This window comes from Tetrao urogallus, assembly GCF_951394365.1.
Source record: "Tetrao urogallus genome assembly, chromosome: 5".
NCBI classification, from domain to species: domain Eukaryota; kingdom Metazoa; phylum Chordata; class Aves; order Galliformes; family Phasianidae; genus Tetrao; species Tetrao urogallus.
Window position 1 is genome coordinate 2,637,616 of NC_136818.1, and position 17,571 is coordinate 2,655,186.

The window sequence follows — 17,571 nt, forward strand, 5'->3', positions numbered from 1 at the left end:
CTGCAAAAAGAACATTTGATATATTTGCCAAGAGCTGCTGCTCAGGCGCTCCCCTCCGTTATCCGCAGAAACAATAAACATCCCCTGCTCTCGTCCAGCCCTTACCCTGGTTTGTGCAAAGCACCAGGCAGCAGCCCTCCCTGCAGCTGTTTGTATTTCACCAACTCTGCATAAAGCAAAGGGGGACAGAATTCAGCGTGCTTCCATTGCTTGTAACCTCTGAGGATGAGCCTCTGAGTGACAATGAGGAGACCTGGCTGGAGGCTGAGAGCCCACACCATAAGCACAGGAATGCACGGCTTTCTTCATTGCAAAAACGACCTTTTGGCAGCAAGATCAAAGCAGGGCATGAGTAGCAAAGGCCCTGTAAAGGTTACAGAGCTCCTGCACTTACAGATTTACTTGCTCAAACTGCCGAATCGCACTGCATTTCTTTTCCTTCCAAGTCTAAGCGGAACCCCTGAGCGTTCCCTGTCCATCCTCACTGCCCAACAGAACTCAAGTTTTGCTCCACCTGACCGCACCTCTGCTGAAAGCTTTCCTTCTAAAGACAATAACCTGCAGCCAGAGCCTCAGCCAAATTCAGGTTAATTTGCTCAGAGGATGAACATACTTGTAATTGTTGCATACAGGTTCCCCACCTTCATTTGAGAACTTTTTTTTCTACTGGAATGACTCGTGTTTATCTTGGTTTGTGATGGTGTAGCTCACTGCCACAGGGTGCTAAAATACTTGTTCAGCACACTGAATGGCATTCATCTCCTGTCTGAAGCTGAGCATCTCATTCGAGATATCGTCCACACTTCTTCTATAGTCAATGTTAAACAAAACCAACCCCAAGTCAGATGCACTCCAAAGGGCAATCCAGCTGAGCAGGTTGGGAAGAACTGAACTCTTCTCTGATGGTTCCTGAAGCTGCCGGCTAACAGAAGTCCAGGTGACTCCCTGACACCCAAACAAAGGGAGATATCCTCCTCCCCAACTAACTTCAGCTCCATAGTTTGTCAGCTGTTAAAAAGATCATTTCACAAAAGCTTGAAGCTGGCTGTGAATGCTGTTCACAATACAAAGAATGCCTAGAACTGGGAAAAACAAAACCAAAACAAAGCACAAAAAACAACCCAAAAAACCCAATAACTTTGCATTAAGACTTCTTAGTTAGAAGAGATCTGAAGAGCAAGTGAGGGGAATGATGCTTGTCCAGCAGCATCAGGACTCCCTCTGGTTGTGACAGCTGTGTGCACACAGACATGTAAGTTAATGAAAACCTAGATCACCCACATCCTACTTGTTCAAGAAAGAAAACAGAAATCAGTCTGGGGTCCCATGTTTTCTTGCCTTTGTTTTCCTCCAGGAATCATCTCTTTGGAGAAGAGTTGAAGACTGAAGATGCACAGAATTGTCCCTTCAGCTGGGTCAAGGCAAAGATGTTTGCACTGTGCATCATCTTGGTTCAGTGACCAAGTGGCAGCGATGACTGTCATGCAGCCCTCACCTCAGCCACCCAAGGCCAGGCTGGATGGGGCTCTGAGTGGTCTGGTCTAGTAGGAGGTGTCCCTGACTGTAGCAAGGAGGTTGGAACTGGATGACCTTGAAGGTCCCTCTTTCCAAACCTTTCCTTTCTGTGATCCTCAGAGCAGAGGTCTTTCCTTTGCACATCACCATAAATAACAAGGGATTTACCTTCACAACTACACCTAGAAGTGGAAGGAGGGGGAAACAGACAGATGGGTGGACCTCCCTGAGAAACTCCAACCTCCTCATCAGAAAGCAGTGACGAGGGGACAAATCCCTGCAGTGTGGGGGAACAACTCAGGACTGTTAACAGATTGTATTTAAGTAGGCAAAATTCTACAGTACTTTACTCCAAAAACATTTTTCATCACAGCATAAGACAGCTTTCTTTTAAGAAAAAAAGGTATACACACAGTCACAGAATTGAACACAGTGGGATAATGGTCTGAAATCAGTGGTGTTCACTTTGATTCAAGCACTCAAACTGTATTTGATCTGCTTATTATACCAGCACTGAAGCACCAGCACAGATTAAAGGCAGTTAATTGAGCATGGACAAAACACCGAGTTTGCTGAATCATAGAATTCTTACTGCAGAAGAACTTTCCAATATAAACTGGTCCTCCTACTCCAAATGCAAAATCTAACGGTTTTATTTTGCATCTCAAATGGATGAACATTAAACGTGTGAACCAAAAATTCAAAGGACACAAAACCCATTCTATTTTGGGAAGTAGGGCATAGAGACTCCTACAAAAAGCAAGTCTCTGTGAGATGACTGCAGCCTGCATTCGCCACAGGAGTATGGAAGCTAACATAGTGCTGTATGACTGTGATCAGAAATGCCAGTGGATACTGGGTCAGAGCAAACACCTGAACAGAGCTGTTTCAGCACATGAAGACCGTGCAGTGCTTGGGCAACTGGTTTGGCTGTCAGACTGGGTGAGCACGTTAAACATCTTGAATTTGTTCCTGTAGAAGGCTATGAAGCATGAGATGCAAATCTTAAAAAGAGGGAAAAAGTGACTAACTGCAGATCCTTTAGATGCTGTTACAAACTTGTGTGATTAATGAGACCTCTGGGAACTGGTGCTGTGTTAAGATCTATATTTTGGAATCTGGCCAAAATCAACTCTTTTAAATAGCCATTGTCAGTTTAATTGAGGAAAGGATGCTCGTAAAGCAGAGTAAGAAACCCTCAAGTACAAAGGGATGCCTGCGATTCTCAAAACACTTCTGCACTGTCTCATCAGCAAAAATTTCAAGAAAGAGTGGGAATACAATCCTAACACCACCTGAGTATAAAAACAAATGCTTGAAGACTTTTATGGTGCAGACTGCAATTGGGTTTTTAATAGAAAATCAAAAAGATTGAGGACACCTATTTTCCATGCCTGTAATCGTCCCCTCCCTCCCTGCATCTCCAATATAATCTATTCAATGACACATATTACATTTCCCATAGAAAGTTTTTTTTTTTGTTTTTTTTTGTTTTTTTTTTTTTAATGCCCAGGATTTTCTGGGCTTCTTTCGTAACTGATTAAGAAGTTGGTGAAAACATCCCCCTGCCCTGCAAGTGAACCAAAACATCAGGAATAGGAAACTCCTGACAGTTTCCTGCTTCAAAGCAAAGCAGCAGCTTGCTTATCACAGAACATCCTTCATTTGAAGAAAGTAAGGCCCCAGGATATGAGAGAAAACACTTTTTAGTAATAGATAGTCCAGGAGGCCCACCAGTTTTGCTTTCATGCCCTAGATCAGCTCACTCAAGCACGCAGGAACTTTTTAGCCTGCAGAAAAGCGAGTTTATGGAAAAATGATCTACTCAGGACTTATGTTGTTGAAATCAGAATACGAGCATCCTCACGAAGACCAGCCCCAACTCCCTGTTAATTCCTGCAGCACACATCACTCTGCTATGGTCAGCTGCAGCCTCTTCTCACTGTGTGTTCCAGAACGCAATTTAGCTCCTCAACATTACAGGCCTTCTACCTTTACAAGGAAGCAGAATCAGTAACAGCACTCAAGGGGAAGAAAGTACTACTTCTGCTGCGAGGGCTCCTTCTTGTAACAAATGTAACGGTATCCTGCTCTTTCCACACCATTAAAGCTGAGGGGAACACATGTGAACCCAGCCAAGCAGCAAAGTGACCAGGAATGCTCTCAGCTGGCTGCACTCAGTGCTCTGTTCTCATCTGGAAAGCTGCAGCACACATACGTGGGAGAGATGGATGGAGACCCACGATGCCTGCAGCTCCTCACGTTTAGTAGAGCTGGCACCACAGTGCATCAAGTAGTGACATTTCAGTACCTCCATTTTAGATCATAGTTTTAAAATGGCTTGATGAAGCAAGCAAAGACCTCTACCAAACTGCACCTTGGGCAAGATTTATGCAATTGGCACAGCCTTGTGTTTATGCATTTGATCACACTCACCCACTTTGAGGTCTAAAGCACAGGAATTGGTAGCATCAAGGCTCATAGAATATATTCACAAGAAAAACCTTCTCCTTAAATTTCAGTTTGAAGAGAGACAAGTCAGCTGTGGTGAAACTTTGATACCCCCCTCTTACTAAAAGCACCGTTTTTCCTTGCATTCTAGACAGTGCTCTAGTTACCAACAACGTTCTCTCACAGGGGGAATTTCCTTTCACTGCTGTTTGAATGGCTGCTGGGGTCAAGCGAGCAGACTTGTCAGTTGTCAGCGTGCTCCAGTGCAAGGCAGAGAGCAGGGACAAGATGCACACTCTTTGTTAGTGTAAAGATAAGCTTATAGCCTCAACTGCAGCATGTATGACAAGTTTTTTTAAGTGCTAGGGAGAGCGACAAGAATTATCCAATGGTATTTCCAGTATCTATTAATTATGCCTGCCACAACAATTTTATGCCTTGAAATTTATTTCTATATACAGAACTTGGAAAAGGGGAAATATGGATAGAACTAACATTGTTTTCACCTCTTCCCATATCCATGGGAGACTCGAGCTAATGAGCAAGCCCTGCTGCAGCTCTGCAGAGCCTGACCCTCAGCAGGCAGCTGCTGCTTGGGGCAGCAGGGCAGGCTCACCAGAAGCCCACGCTCCCAGTGCTGCCTGACAGCACTAAATTGTGCCCCGGGTTTTGGTTTCATACATTTTGCTTCTGCCTCTGGAGGTTCCATACCAGACACATTTTCCATATGCAATTAAGTAATGGTGAGTGAGTTGTTGTACATGACATTTAATTTTCAATAGCTGGGGAAAGTAACACAGGAGCTGCAGGCAAGACCATTAATCTCCTCTAGATCCTCTGTGCTGCCAAGCATAGCAAGTCATTCTTCACCGAGCTAATGCTGCTCTTCCATCATTTCTGTGTATGCTGTATCAGACAGAGCCATGCGAGCAAATGTACACATTTATATGCATTCATCCACAGATTATTACATTGTTCACAGGTAAGCTGAATATGAGCAAAGAATATAAACCAGTATCAACTGTGATGTACAGACTGGTGAGAAGACCGCATTAATAAACTGGAATGGTTGAAATTGATAGTGCCAATGGAAGCCACCCCTGGAACAGTGGCATTCATGAAGGTCCAATATATTAATGTTGGACCTTCAGCAGTCCTGAGATGAATAGTCAAGGAAAACCTTTATTTCATACCACAAAGAACTGAGTAAGTTTAGCAATTTCAGAACAGGCTGAGCAGGTCAGTTATATGTGCAGATACGTAACAGAATAGGCTGAAGCATGAACAAATGTTTTGATGAGAACTGTTCTTACCGTATGAAAACTAGCTTGACCTTTGATGGGGCAGTCTTAATTATTGCAGAAGCATTCTGGTGACTTCTTCCATACAATATCTGATTGTTTATCTGTTCAAAGGAAACAAAAGTTTCATGTAAATGGAGTTCCAAAATAAGTATGCATTGTTTCAATTTACACCACCAAGGCACCAGGACAAGGAAACAAGATGCTAAGAAAAAGTGGGTCGTGAAATACAAATCACAAACCTTGAGGCTTTTACAGACAGGAATACTGCAGAAGTACTGACAGATAAACCTATCTGCACAGTGCTGGAGAGACAGAAACACTGATGTTGAGGCACTAAGAGCTGCTTTTGGGCACAGCTCTGCTGCAGAAACAACATATGACAAACACAAAACAAAGCCTGTCACCATCAGCCAGCCACAGGAGGAGGATGAGCTGCAGTCTGCAGCTCAGAAGCAACACTAACACCTTCACATCAGGTTTCTCATCGTTCCTTTTGAAAGGCAGGCATTAGTTAGATTTCAAGTTCAACCTCCTTCTCCTGCTGGTTCCTGGATGGACCACAGAACTGCAGAACTGATTTTTAAGATATTACATTTTCAACATCATCAAATCCAATATAATGAAAAAAACCAAAACCCACTATATTAGCAGCAAAGCGTTCCACATTTTATTCTAGACCAGTATGAAAGAGTAACCAGTGCAGAGCTAATTTAATGCTATTAGTGACCCACACCTCACCTGCAGGTAACCAGCAGTTCAGGAATTAGATGAGACAGAAAGGCCAGTTTCAGAATAGACCATGTTACTCTTGCTGTGAACAATCAAACACCTAACCACTGCAACAAACACCAGGTACTGCTTTGAATGCCATTCCTGAGTGTGAGCCAATCCTGTAGTTTTCATGGGGAAACAGCACGGCCCTCAACACCCCCCATGGCCTTCAACACCCCCCTGGCTGCAGGAGAACAGAAGACCTTTCCCAGTTTGAGGGAAATCAGGTGCCTGCTGTCTTCCATTGCCACGCTCGGCAAGTGGCACCTTGACAATCACAACAGTAGCTCCAAAATGAACCAAAAGCACACTAGGCATCCTATCTCAAGACCACCCGTGGTGTAACATTTGAAGTGTTTCATTCACCTCCCAGCAGCTTGGTGCACCCCTATGACCCTGCCTGCTGGCAGCCTGGAGATGCTGACCTGACAGCAACGTGCAGCCACAAAGGCTGTAAGCAGAGCAGGAGGCAGCCAGATGTGCCACGCCAAATGTAAACGAAGGAAAAGCTGAGCACCATGGCAAAAAGAAGGCTGCGCCAAGGAGACAAACAGCAAAACCCTCAAGGAGCCTCTCAGCTGCATCCTGATGGTTTTCAGGTTTAGAACTAAGCTGAACCAAACACACAATCAAAAACTACAGTGAGGATGAATGAATCGGTCTCCAATTCTGACAACTCAGACTGGAATAAACATGAAGGTAATGCTGCTCCGTGGAAGAGCAATTTTTACCTGCCTGCTACCAAACCCAAGGCAAAGCATTTCTTTACACGAGCAGCTATTCTGTTCCAGATGGAGAAGGAAACAATGTGAATATGGAAACTAATTCAAGGCCACATTTCTATTTTGTCAAAAAGATGGCATATATCACGTAACTGTCAAAAAACCCTCACTGGGAGCATCTTGATTGGATTAGTGCACCTCAGAGCTGCTGCAATCCCACGCCCCCCAAAGCGAGCAGCCCGCTCCATGCAACCCTTCATCTTTTCCTCCCACTCTTCCTTTACAACATAATATTTACATTCACATTTGATACACCAATGCTGCTTAAAACAATACGGATAATGGACCCCAGGAACAATTTACCAGCGATTACAGCAGGGGTTCTCATTACTGGAAATGTTTGTGTTGGATTGCGGTTTTGTGTTCTTAGAAGAATTTTTCACCCAACGAAGAAACAACCTGCCAGCCTTACAGCCTCGTGTCAGCAGTTCAATAACCAATGTGAGCACAAGAATCATATGCCCAGTGCCTGATTATTCACATAGATTGACCTGCAAACAATTACCAGCCCACGTCTGGCTCAGAACCTGGGGCACAAAGAATACCTGGGCTGAGCTTCACCTTCCTGCACGTTTAGTGATGTCATTTGTCCCAGTCCTCCAAAGAAGTTATTTGCTGGGAACGCTGGATGCCTTACTAATTGTTTGTATTTAGTTACATTACCATCAATTTTTCAAAACAGCAGGCTTCTTCGATTAAAATTTATAGTCTTTACTCTGGCTAAATTAATGCTATTCAGTAGATACATCAAATAGTCCAAAATTTAATTAGCTCTGAGCTAGGTCTGTAAGTTATAATTATTTAATTATACCAAAATGAAAGGGTAATCAAAGTAATACATCTCCACAAGGTTTTGGACTGTTTCACACAGCTATTACAGCCAGGATTTGTAATATTTGTATTTCTTTGCAAAAAGGTCACTTTCTTTCGCAAAGTAAATCAGTGACGCTCCAGGTTCAGATACCACAGAGAAGAGCAAAGCACAAAAGTTTCCTTAAATAAGACAAAAAGGGAGAGTCCAGGGTTTCAGCAGCAGCGCCATTTTAATCTTTCAAACTAAATAAAGGATCAACCACAGAGTGCCTCATGAGTCTAATGCTGTCTGTCTGAGCTTCCCTGAACGTCCCCCTTTAAGATTAGAAAAGAATAACAAAGGTTTGACCAAACAAAAGGGAAAGCTGGGGGGAGACCTCATTGTGTCCTTCCAGTATTTAAAGGGAGCTTATAAACACGAGGGAAAACAACTTTTTATGCAGGTAGATAGTGATAGGACAAGGGGGAATGGTTTTAAACTAGAGGACAGGAGATTTAGATTGGATGTCAGGGGCATGTTTTTGACCAAGAGAGTGGTGATGTGGTGGAACAGCTGCCCAGAGGTTGTGGATGCTCCATCCCTGGAGGTGTTCAAGACCAGGTGGGATGGGGCCCTGGGCAGCCTGGTCTAATGTCAGATATGGAGGTTGGCAGCCATGCGGGTGGTGGATCTTGGTGACACTTGGGGTCCCTTCCAACCTGAGCCATTTGATGATTCTATGAAAGGAGGTTGGACTTGATGATCTTTATGGGTCCCTTCCAACTTGGGATATGATTCTATGAAAAGGAACAAACAGATGTAAGCCTCAGCTCCTTGTTAAGTGCCTCTTTACATAACTTCATGGAAAGACAGAAGAGCAGAAAGAAATCCATGAGTGCACTACAGGTACAAGGTCAGATCAGGATGGAATTAAGTCCCATCCCTGATAAGCCCAGCACAGGCCTGCAGTGGGCTTTATCACACATCCCATGCACACAGCTTTGTTTTACAGTTTCACACACAAACACCCAAATTAAGAAAGAAACATTAAAAAAAAAAAAACCCAACTGTTTGCTTCTCAAATTTTAACTTGCAGAGGAGAAACATAAAATGTGGGTATTTTAAAAAGAGCACTGTTCTTTTTACTATGTGGCAGTAATGAAAACCAATAAAATGGGTATTATCAGATTTTTATGAAATTCAAGTCAGACAATATTCCAAAGCTAGCCAAAGGAACTGGCGTAGCCTTCTGGAGTTATTATTCCTTTGTAACAATGCATTAGATTCCCTCTAACCACAGGAATCGAAACATTCCGAGATTTAATCAGATTCTCTGAAACAACAGAATAATTTCAAAAAGTTTCTTATCAAATACACCCAAATCCAAAGCAATAGGCAGAAAGAAAACAGCGGAAAGGAAAAATGCTGTTTGGAGGATGAATTCTTTTCTCTTTCCCAGATTTCTCCTGGAAGGGGAACGCAAACCTGGGGGTTTGCCCAGGGAGCCACTGGCTCCTCAGCTTCATCCTTCAGCATCAGCAGTCACCTCGCAGCGCTAGCCTCCACTGATAGCCTAGATGCAAAGCTCTTGTGCAAAGCAGTGGCATCTGATATGAAAAGCCAAGAGGCTATTGTTCTGCTGTTACCTTCAGGAACAGAAGCTGAGAGTGTTGTCCTGTAAGTAGGAATTTAAAAGGTCACCACCAGAGTTAATCATACAGGACTTTTCTTACGGGAGAGCCCTTCTTACCATGTTCAAGCTATTGCTGCTTTTGACAGATGGTGCTGCTTGGTCCAATCCAAAGTAATTATAAATGCCACAACAAATGAATAAAATACCAACCCGTCTCCATTCTAAGACAGAAGTGACACGAGTTTGGATGGACAGCTCATTTGTTTGGGCAAAATACTGACATATCTGATGTGTAGCATCACTTCTATTTATCTAAGATTCTTGTAACAAAATCCCAGGAGAAGCATTCAGCACGAAGGCCCTCTGGCTTTGAGGTACCACCAACACAGCACTGCCATGAATTGTCTCAAGCACAGCTGCCTGAAGGTGGCTCCTTTCAGGAGTGCTGCATCCTCCGCTGCTTCCTTGCAGCGAGATAAGCAGGGCCAGGAGGGAGGCAGAGAATCCCAGCATCAGTAACTCAGCACAGCAGGGCTCTATGCAGCTTGCTCCATTAATAGAACACGTTGATGTAAAATAGAACAACGATGACAACAGTCCTAGGGTGGGTTATTCAGTGTGAATAACACGAAGCAGAAGGGCAGAGCCTGCGGCACTCAGAGCAGTGGGGCTCAGCACCCCAAGACACCATGCAGTGTGGACACCTGCACGAGAGCTGTGGGCCAGGCAGGGGCACTGCAAATGGCATCTCTGATTGGAAAAAACCCAACAGATCAGCACTGCTTGCATCATGTTAAAAATTACATTGCTCTGTGCAGGGTGCACATTCTGCCCTGACTACGAAAGGTATGAGAGGATGTCATCACCATCTCCCTCCAATGGCACAGCCATCCAAAGTAAAGCACATCACTTAAGACTCCTACTCAAAACTTATGTGCAATCTGAGGTGCAGCAATAAATATACTTAAAAGATTCCGCTGGAAAAGAGTAGAGGGTTGCCCACCTGCTGACAAATAGATGACAATTTGGGTGGAAAATGGCTTCAAATGCTACCAAGTGCTTGCCAAGCCCCAAAGCTTTCTATCAGAGGACAGCAGTCAGCCTGCAGGCAGAGCCATGCAGGGAAACACCACCCCTAGGAACAATTTGGTTCACCAGCAACAGGCAAGGAATCATAGGAGCATTTCTGCACCTAAAGGCTGTACTCATAGTCCAACTCTAAGCCTTTAGCTGGAGAAACCCAAACAGCCTGGATCTGCTACCTCCTACCTTGTCAATGCTTCAGTTAACCAATAGTGCTCTTCTCACGCTGTTGTTTTAACTGATGCTGCAAGTAAAACCACAGCCCCTGCACTGCAGGCAAAAAAAAAGCAGAGAGCCACATTCCTACCTCAGCAATGGCAGGCTTCTCAGGTATTCCTAATGGTGACTGAACTGGTCATTGAACCCAAGTTATTAAAACAGACTCTGCCAGTGTAAACGCCCATTAGTTTCATTTCAGTGCTGCTCACATATAACACTGAAATGCTTTCAAAGGGCAAAAAAACAGAGCTGTGAACGATTGACCACCGGTGTGAACACGAGACGTCTGCACATGAGTAATGTGCAGCCTTTGTACTGCAGGATGTTTTGCCACGGGATACGTACCCACCGGGGACCAGAATGAGATCACCACATCCTTTCACACAACTAACCACACTTCTGCCCACCAGTGACACTCCTCCCATTTGATGGCAAAGTTCACCGAGAGAGGCAGTTACTGAAACTTTGAACTTCGGTTTATTTGAAATGAGACTGCAAATGTCACTCTTTTTTCTTTCCCTACGGAAGAAAAACAACATTTTATCTCCATCTTGGCAGGGAGAGGAACTAGGGCAACGCAGTGTTTTTGGAAATGCTACTCACAACATGGCTCATGCATGTAAATCCTGAGCCTCAAGGTACATGTGATTAATCACAGATGGTGCATCTTTCAAGTACGGTAATATTTAACATGAGATCAAACACACGCCACGAGGAATAACTCATGAGAATAAGGAAACCTCTGTGGATCCTTCTTTGTAAGGAAATGCATCGATATGAAAAGCTCTTTCATGTCTCTCCTTTACTACCTCTTCTACGACACACACAAAGCAAAGCAGTACCTTCCAGTTGGTGTTCAGCGACTTCCAATTGCTGTACACCCAGAACTCAACAATTTGACTTTTTCCAACTATTAGAATCAGGTGCCAGGGAAAGAAAATTAATTTGAAGGAGAAAGTCATTTACCTATACTATTTCAGCAAGGTACAGACCTTCATACCATTCATCACACTTGAAAACATAATAATAAACTTTAGATGGTGCTATTATTATGGCAAAACAAGCCTTTCTTGAACCATGTGTATTGAAAACCCGTAATTATAGAACTGCTGGAAAATGACAAATGCTTAGAGATTTCTGATTGCTCCCGAGGTATCCCCAGGCATTCCAATTGCTTTTTTTCAAGTCAAGAAATGTGAGGAAATTATTGGATCTCTGATGCCGCTGTGAGTTGCTGAAAGATCAGAAATCACCGCCCACAGATAGCAGTGGGCCACCGTACACCTGCTCTTTGGTGAAGGTTTCCTTCTAGAGGAAAGATCCCAAGCAATGGCTAATTTTTTTTAAGCTGCTGAAGCAATCATGACATGGGAAACCACTGCAGGTACTGCAGAAAAGTGCTGTTTTGCAACAGCCAAAAATCACGAGATACAGCAAATCCATCCAAAATGAAGAAAGGAGGAAAAAAGGAGACAAAATACCCTACAAGCTGCTGAGCTCTCTTGCCTTGTGTTGGATGTGACTAAAGAAAATAAGCATTCTAACTTACACCGGAACGAAACAGATTACAGCATGAGATTTTAGCTTATTTTCAGAATGGGGGATATCCCTGTCATCTGTAAAAACACATATGGTAACTTTGAGGGTGTTCCGATTTTTGTTTCATAAATGCAAGGTGTGAATTTTCTTGCAAAACCACACAGGCACTACAAGGACAGATTTACTATTCTCTGCCTGCCTTTCAGCAGTCCCTCGCCGTGTGTAGCTTGTGAACATGCTGAGAGCACAGACCTCACTGACAAGACATTAGCTTTCACAGGCCAATGATTTTTGTTTTGCCGAGAACACATTTACCTGCCAAAGGCCAAGTTCTCAGCTGGCATAAATCAGTGCAGTTCCTTCCCTTAGCCACCTAATTCCACTCGCAGGCTTTATTTCTTTATTTAAGGTTCAGATGATAGCCTCACATATGCCTCTCCCTCTCGCCATGTGAGCCTTATTTAGTAGTTAAAGGAAACACTCACCTCTAGAAGTTCATCACCAATATGCATCCTTCCATCCCGTCCTGCAGGTCCATCTGGATTGATACCAACTACAAAGATGCTCATACGAGATCGGTCCTTGTTGCCAGCAAGGCTCAGCCCAAGCCCATTTTTGTCTTTCTCAAGCTCAATAATGTGCAGCTCTCCTGGTAGATCTGCATATCGTTGCCTGATCTTTTCTGCAAAGGTCAAGAAACATGAAGTTACAAGATGAAATAACTTGCATGTAAATCCTTGAGGGCATGCAGAAACATGCTAGAAGCAGATAGCTTCTCAGTATCTATATTTTAAGAGGTCTTTCCAGCACGGAATCTGAAGTGACATACGATGTACCTAACCCCTGTGTTCCCTCCACAGATCATGTCACCAAGAGAGATAACTGAGACCACTCATAGTCGCGCATCTTTAGCCTGGATGACTTTGGACTGTTGCAAACCACCCAGCTGTCTTGATATCACTAACCCTGCCAAAGAAGAACACTGCCAAACACAAGAACTACACTGCTTTATTTATACAACAGGCTGGTCCTGAAACAAGAACGTTTTGAAAGAGCGGAAATGAGGGAATTCTGATGCCATCCCAAATTTACCTTATAAAAACTATAAATTTGGGCAACTTTCAAAGTCAGAGCTGGTTAATTAACCAGTGCAGGCAGCTGAAAAGCCTACGTTATAGACATACCGCAAAGTCACATCTAAAAATACAGCCTTTTACTGTGCTTCTTTCTGGTGATTCGGGAATATGCTCACAATGCTCTGCTTACCTTTATGTGCCGCTGCGCAGATGATTACTCAAAACAGATGTCAGTGGCAATGCCCATGAACTGTTATGTTTTTAGATGATATTAAGGCAGTTACTTGTCTTTCATCTACATTTCAACCATTTCTGTGACAGAATCCAATACACTCACAAAGTTATTTGGAGCACAGTGTGTGCCTGTGGAAGCGAGTATGCTTACGGTTCAACTTGAATGTCTTCTGTTTTCAGCACTGGCAGACAAACGTTTGTTACTTGTGCTTGCATGCACAGCAAGGGTCATTTTTTTGTCTGTTTGATCATCCTCTGCAGCTCTGAAAGGCAGCTCCCCAGCCCCACCCGCATCCCACCCTACGGCTGGGCCATGCTTTATAAATGCAGCTTGCTGTGTTTTGCTGTGACTGGGGATCACCTTCAGTATAAAGCCCAAGGTGAAAGAAACTGCTGCATTATGCATTAAGGAGAGCGAGAAGAGATATTACATGCCCAGCCATATCCCTGAGTCAGCAGCTGCAAGAGCAATATTAGCTATTACCATTCCACCGCAGGGAAGCACGTTTCGAAAGCACGATTTAAGCACGTTTCCATGACAACACAGGAGAGGGGAAGGAGCTGGGGAAGGTGAGAGAGAAGCATCCCAAAGTCAATAAAAGCTGGAAGAAAGAGGACAAAGTAGAAGAGAGCGCAGCACAGCCCGCGTGCAGGCTGCTAAGTGACCGTACCATCCCAGCTCTGCTCTCAGGGTCCTTTCAGCAGATATCCAGCTGCAGCAGCCCTTCCAGTTCAGCACAGACAGAGGAATGCACTCTCACCTCCAGCCCATTTGCACCCCAGGGCATGCCCCATGCTCCGGGCAGCATGGCAAGAACCAACTCTCCTGCTGCTGTATTTATGGGCATCTTCCTGCCTTGCCCAAATCCTGGTGGCCTGAGCCTAAAAGTCTGGGAGGCGTGTGCTAAGAGCTAGACATTATCCCCAGAGAGTTGAACTTGTAAAGCTACAAGTTCAGAGGTCTGCACAAAATCAGAATATCATAACAAATCATAAACCTTGCTTGTTACTATCAATTATATGCTAAAAGTTCATTGAACTGCACTAGACAGTAACCTATGCAGATGCATGGCTCTTTAATATATTTCTGAACTAATGGGGTCAAAATGTAATTAGGGGAGTGATTTGCTACTCAAATTTTGAAAGCGTTATTTTCCTGCTTGGAATGCAGGATGCCTCCTGCCAGAAAGCAGCAAGTGAGGAAGGTCTCAAAATGATGCTCGTGGAAGCACAGCAGATGTGAGCAGAGCCACGCACGTCCTGCTCTCACCACCACAGTTTCACCTTCTGTTGCCATTAAGCCACTCCCAGCCCTGATGGCCACGCAGCTGCTTCCTGCCTACCACAGCTGGGGAGCAACCCAGACAGGTTAGATGTTTCTCAGTGGCAAGAAGAGGACAGCAGCAGAACTAAGTTTCTTGGAGAATGCGCTTCTTTGGACAAGAGGACCCCCCAGAGGGATGCTGCTGACCATTGCCCTTGCTGCTTGTTCTCCGTGGGCAGCACATCTCAATCCCATTTGCTCAGAGCACAGCAAGCATCTACAAGTACACTGTCAGCAAGGCGTAATGCACCTGAAAGCTCTGCAGGGCTTTCTCTGCTGGGTGGCGCAGAGTCTGTCTTCTCACTTGGGAAAAAAGCCAGCAGCTCATAAGTACACGAACATTCCTACTCCATCCTGGCATTAGACTCAAAATGAGTTTTAGTTCTCCAAAAAGTAGTAGGTGGAACAATTGCCTGGGGTGAGGCAGCCCCAGGGAAGGCTCTGTTGTGCCTGCGTGCAGCCAGGCTGGGGCTGACAGGCTGGTGCCCAGCTCAGCACTCCAGTTGCCAGCAGTCCCCACTGCATCCCGCTGCCAGCCTGGCAGGAGGGCACAATGCCCAGCATCACAGGAGACACCACAGATGTTCACACAGTGATGCGGAGGGACAAGCAGGGTCACTCCACCTTTAAAGCTGGATCTCCATGCACCGAGCACTGTCCCATCCTCCAGCAGCAGCATGGTCTGCTCCCAGCACCGCCGTTGTGTTGCTCATCCAGCCTACATTCAGATTTCCTTTGGGTACCCAGCTGATTTCTATCATGCTGGAATCACATTCTCAGTTTGCCTCTTAATAAGAATCTCATAAGATTATTTTAAACAAGTATTTACTGCTTAAACAAACGTGCATCTAAGGCATCTTCTTTACAATGCCTTTTTCAGCTGCTCCCCCCTTCCAGCTGGTATTCCTTTCCAGCTCTCTGCCTAGCACTGGGGAGCCAGTAAGCATCTGCTTTTGCAAAGAATCCCATTATCTGCCTTCATTACCAGATCCCTTACACAAGGCAATTGTAATTCTGTTGTTACTGCTGTACACATGGGACGTGGTGCTGCGTGCCGGCGCTGCGCAGAGCGGTTTCCACGATCGGTGACAACACAACTATCACAACTTCTGCAAACACAGCACCCGTATTTAACCAGCCATGGTTGGATCCTGTTACTTTAGAAATACTGTGCAGACATGATGTGAACTAAAAGCACAGGCACACCGCAGTGATCACTCCCACAACAACATTCCCCAGTTCCATTAGCAGACAATTACATTTCAAAAGAGAAACCCTGGAAATGGAAGACAACTGCTTTCAAACAATATGCTGTTATGCTGCTGCACGTGTTTCCCTGATTCAGCCACTATTCCTACCATATAAAATGGAGAGATAAAAGAAATAAATGGGGAAGATATGGCCAGGATATTGGAGTTTGCATGATGTAGTACTGCAACAAACGCACATTTAATCTGTGCTGAAAAAAAACAGAACCAGCTTCCCAGGAAGGCAAGAAGCTCTTTAAATTGCAAAGACATTTAAAGCATCGCAGAAGGCTGGGGAGCCTGTTGCCCAAACCTGCTGAAATCTTCAGCTAAATGAGCTGAAAGGGAGAGGGAGTTCTTTTGAAAATGGTGTCTCTGCGTGATGCAAATTAGAGTCCATCTAGAGAGGTAAAAAAGAGGAAAGAAACAGCTCTGGATGACTCAGCCAGATGATTGGTTTTATTATCAAACACTCAGTATTAAACCTGCCCAGGCAATGCAGAGAGGAAAGAAACGGAGGGTGAGGAGGATGTGCCACAAAAAGAAACAACAGATGAGATTTGTATATAAAAGGTGATGCTGAGGATTTTCCATTCCTTTTGTGTTACCTCAGATAACTATCAGACGTATTTGGCCTCTTGGAGACTTTACCATGGTCTTATTTAACAGCCTGCATTCATTCTAATGGTCTCAGCTACCATTTTTATCACATAGCACATAACCTGGCCACAGTCTGAGGCAGCAGTGCTGCAGCACCATGGCTGCTGGTTCTGCTTTAGTAAAGATAGGCATCAGAATGCAGCCAGCATCCTCCAACAGAGCCAGCCTTGCATATCAAACAACTAATTCCCCTCTTCATTTCACTATAAACATTAAAAAAAAAAAAAGTAGGAAGTCCCTTGAAAGCTAACCCTCAAGCTGTGAGGGCAGCGTGTCTAATTTACTGATTACAATTTACAAGAACCTAAATAAGCATATTTTAAGGGACCGTAATTGAACAAATGGGGTTTAGAATTCTCCCACTACTAATAATATAATAAGCTTATTGTTTTAATCTTCCCACTAGCCCTCTATTCAGCTCCGAGGAGGCAGACAGTTTTTCAAACCTTATCTCAAAAGTGATGCACTCATCTGTTTTCATAAGCTTCGAACTGACAGAGAGAAGATGATTTCTGTAACGCTTTCTTAAACTCCGTAAAATCACTCGCACTCCTCTCTCAATGACAAAGACACGAGGGGAAAATAGGGCAGATCTATTCAAAACTGGCACATCTAAATGGAAGAGCCAGGCACTGTGCTATGGCCAGTCCTCCATTGAGCGGTGAGAGGAGGATGATGTTTGCTGGGGCCAGCAGCTTTGTAGGTGCAGTTCTTTGCAAGAGGGTGGCAGGGAGCAACCCTGGGCTGGACTGGGGCAGCCAAGGGGCTCCATTGAGGTCCAGAAGTTCAGCATCTCCTGCAGTCTCACCTTGAAAGCCACCCCCCCCTCCCCGGTGATGCTTTGCTTCATGTACACCATTCAGAAGTCATTTACCAATGACTCCCAGAGAAGAATAAAACCCAGCATTCCCATTATTCTCTGGCAAATAATTTAATTAAT

At 44.4% G+C, this 17,571-nt stretch overlaps 1 protein-coding gene across 1 annotated transcript in view; it reads right to left on the reverse strand.

The window, feature by feature from the left end:
• Positions 1–17,571, reverse strand: part of PATJ (PATJ crumbs cell polarity complex component) — a gene marked incomplete at both ends in the record, with an annotated part of 132,519 nt that overhangs the window by 40,925 nt on the left and 74,023 nt on the right. The window contains 2 exons of the mRNA XM_079536430.1: positions 5,280–5,371; positions 12,576–12,772. Coding sequence (XP_079392556.1) covers positions 5,280–5,371; positions 12,576–12,772 — 289 coding nt within the window. The remainder of the gene's footprint in view (positions 1–5,279; positions 5,372–12,575; positions 12,773–17,571) is intronic.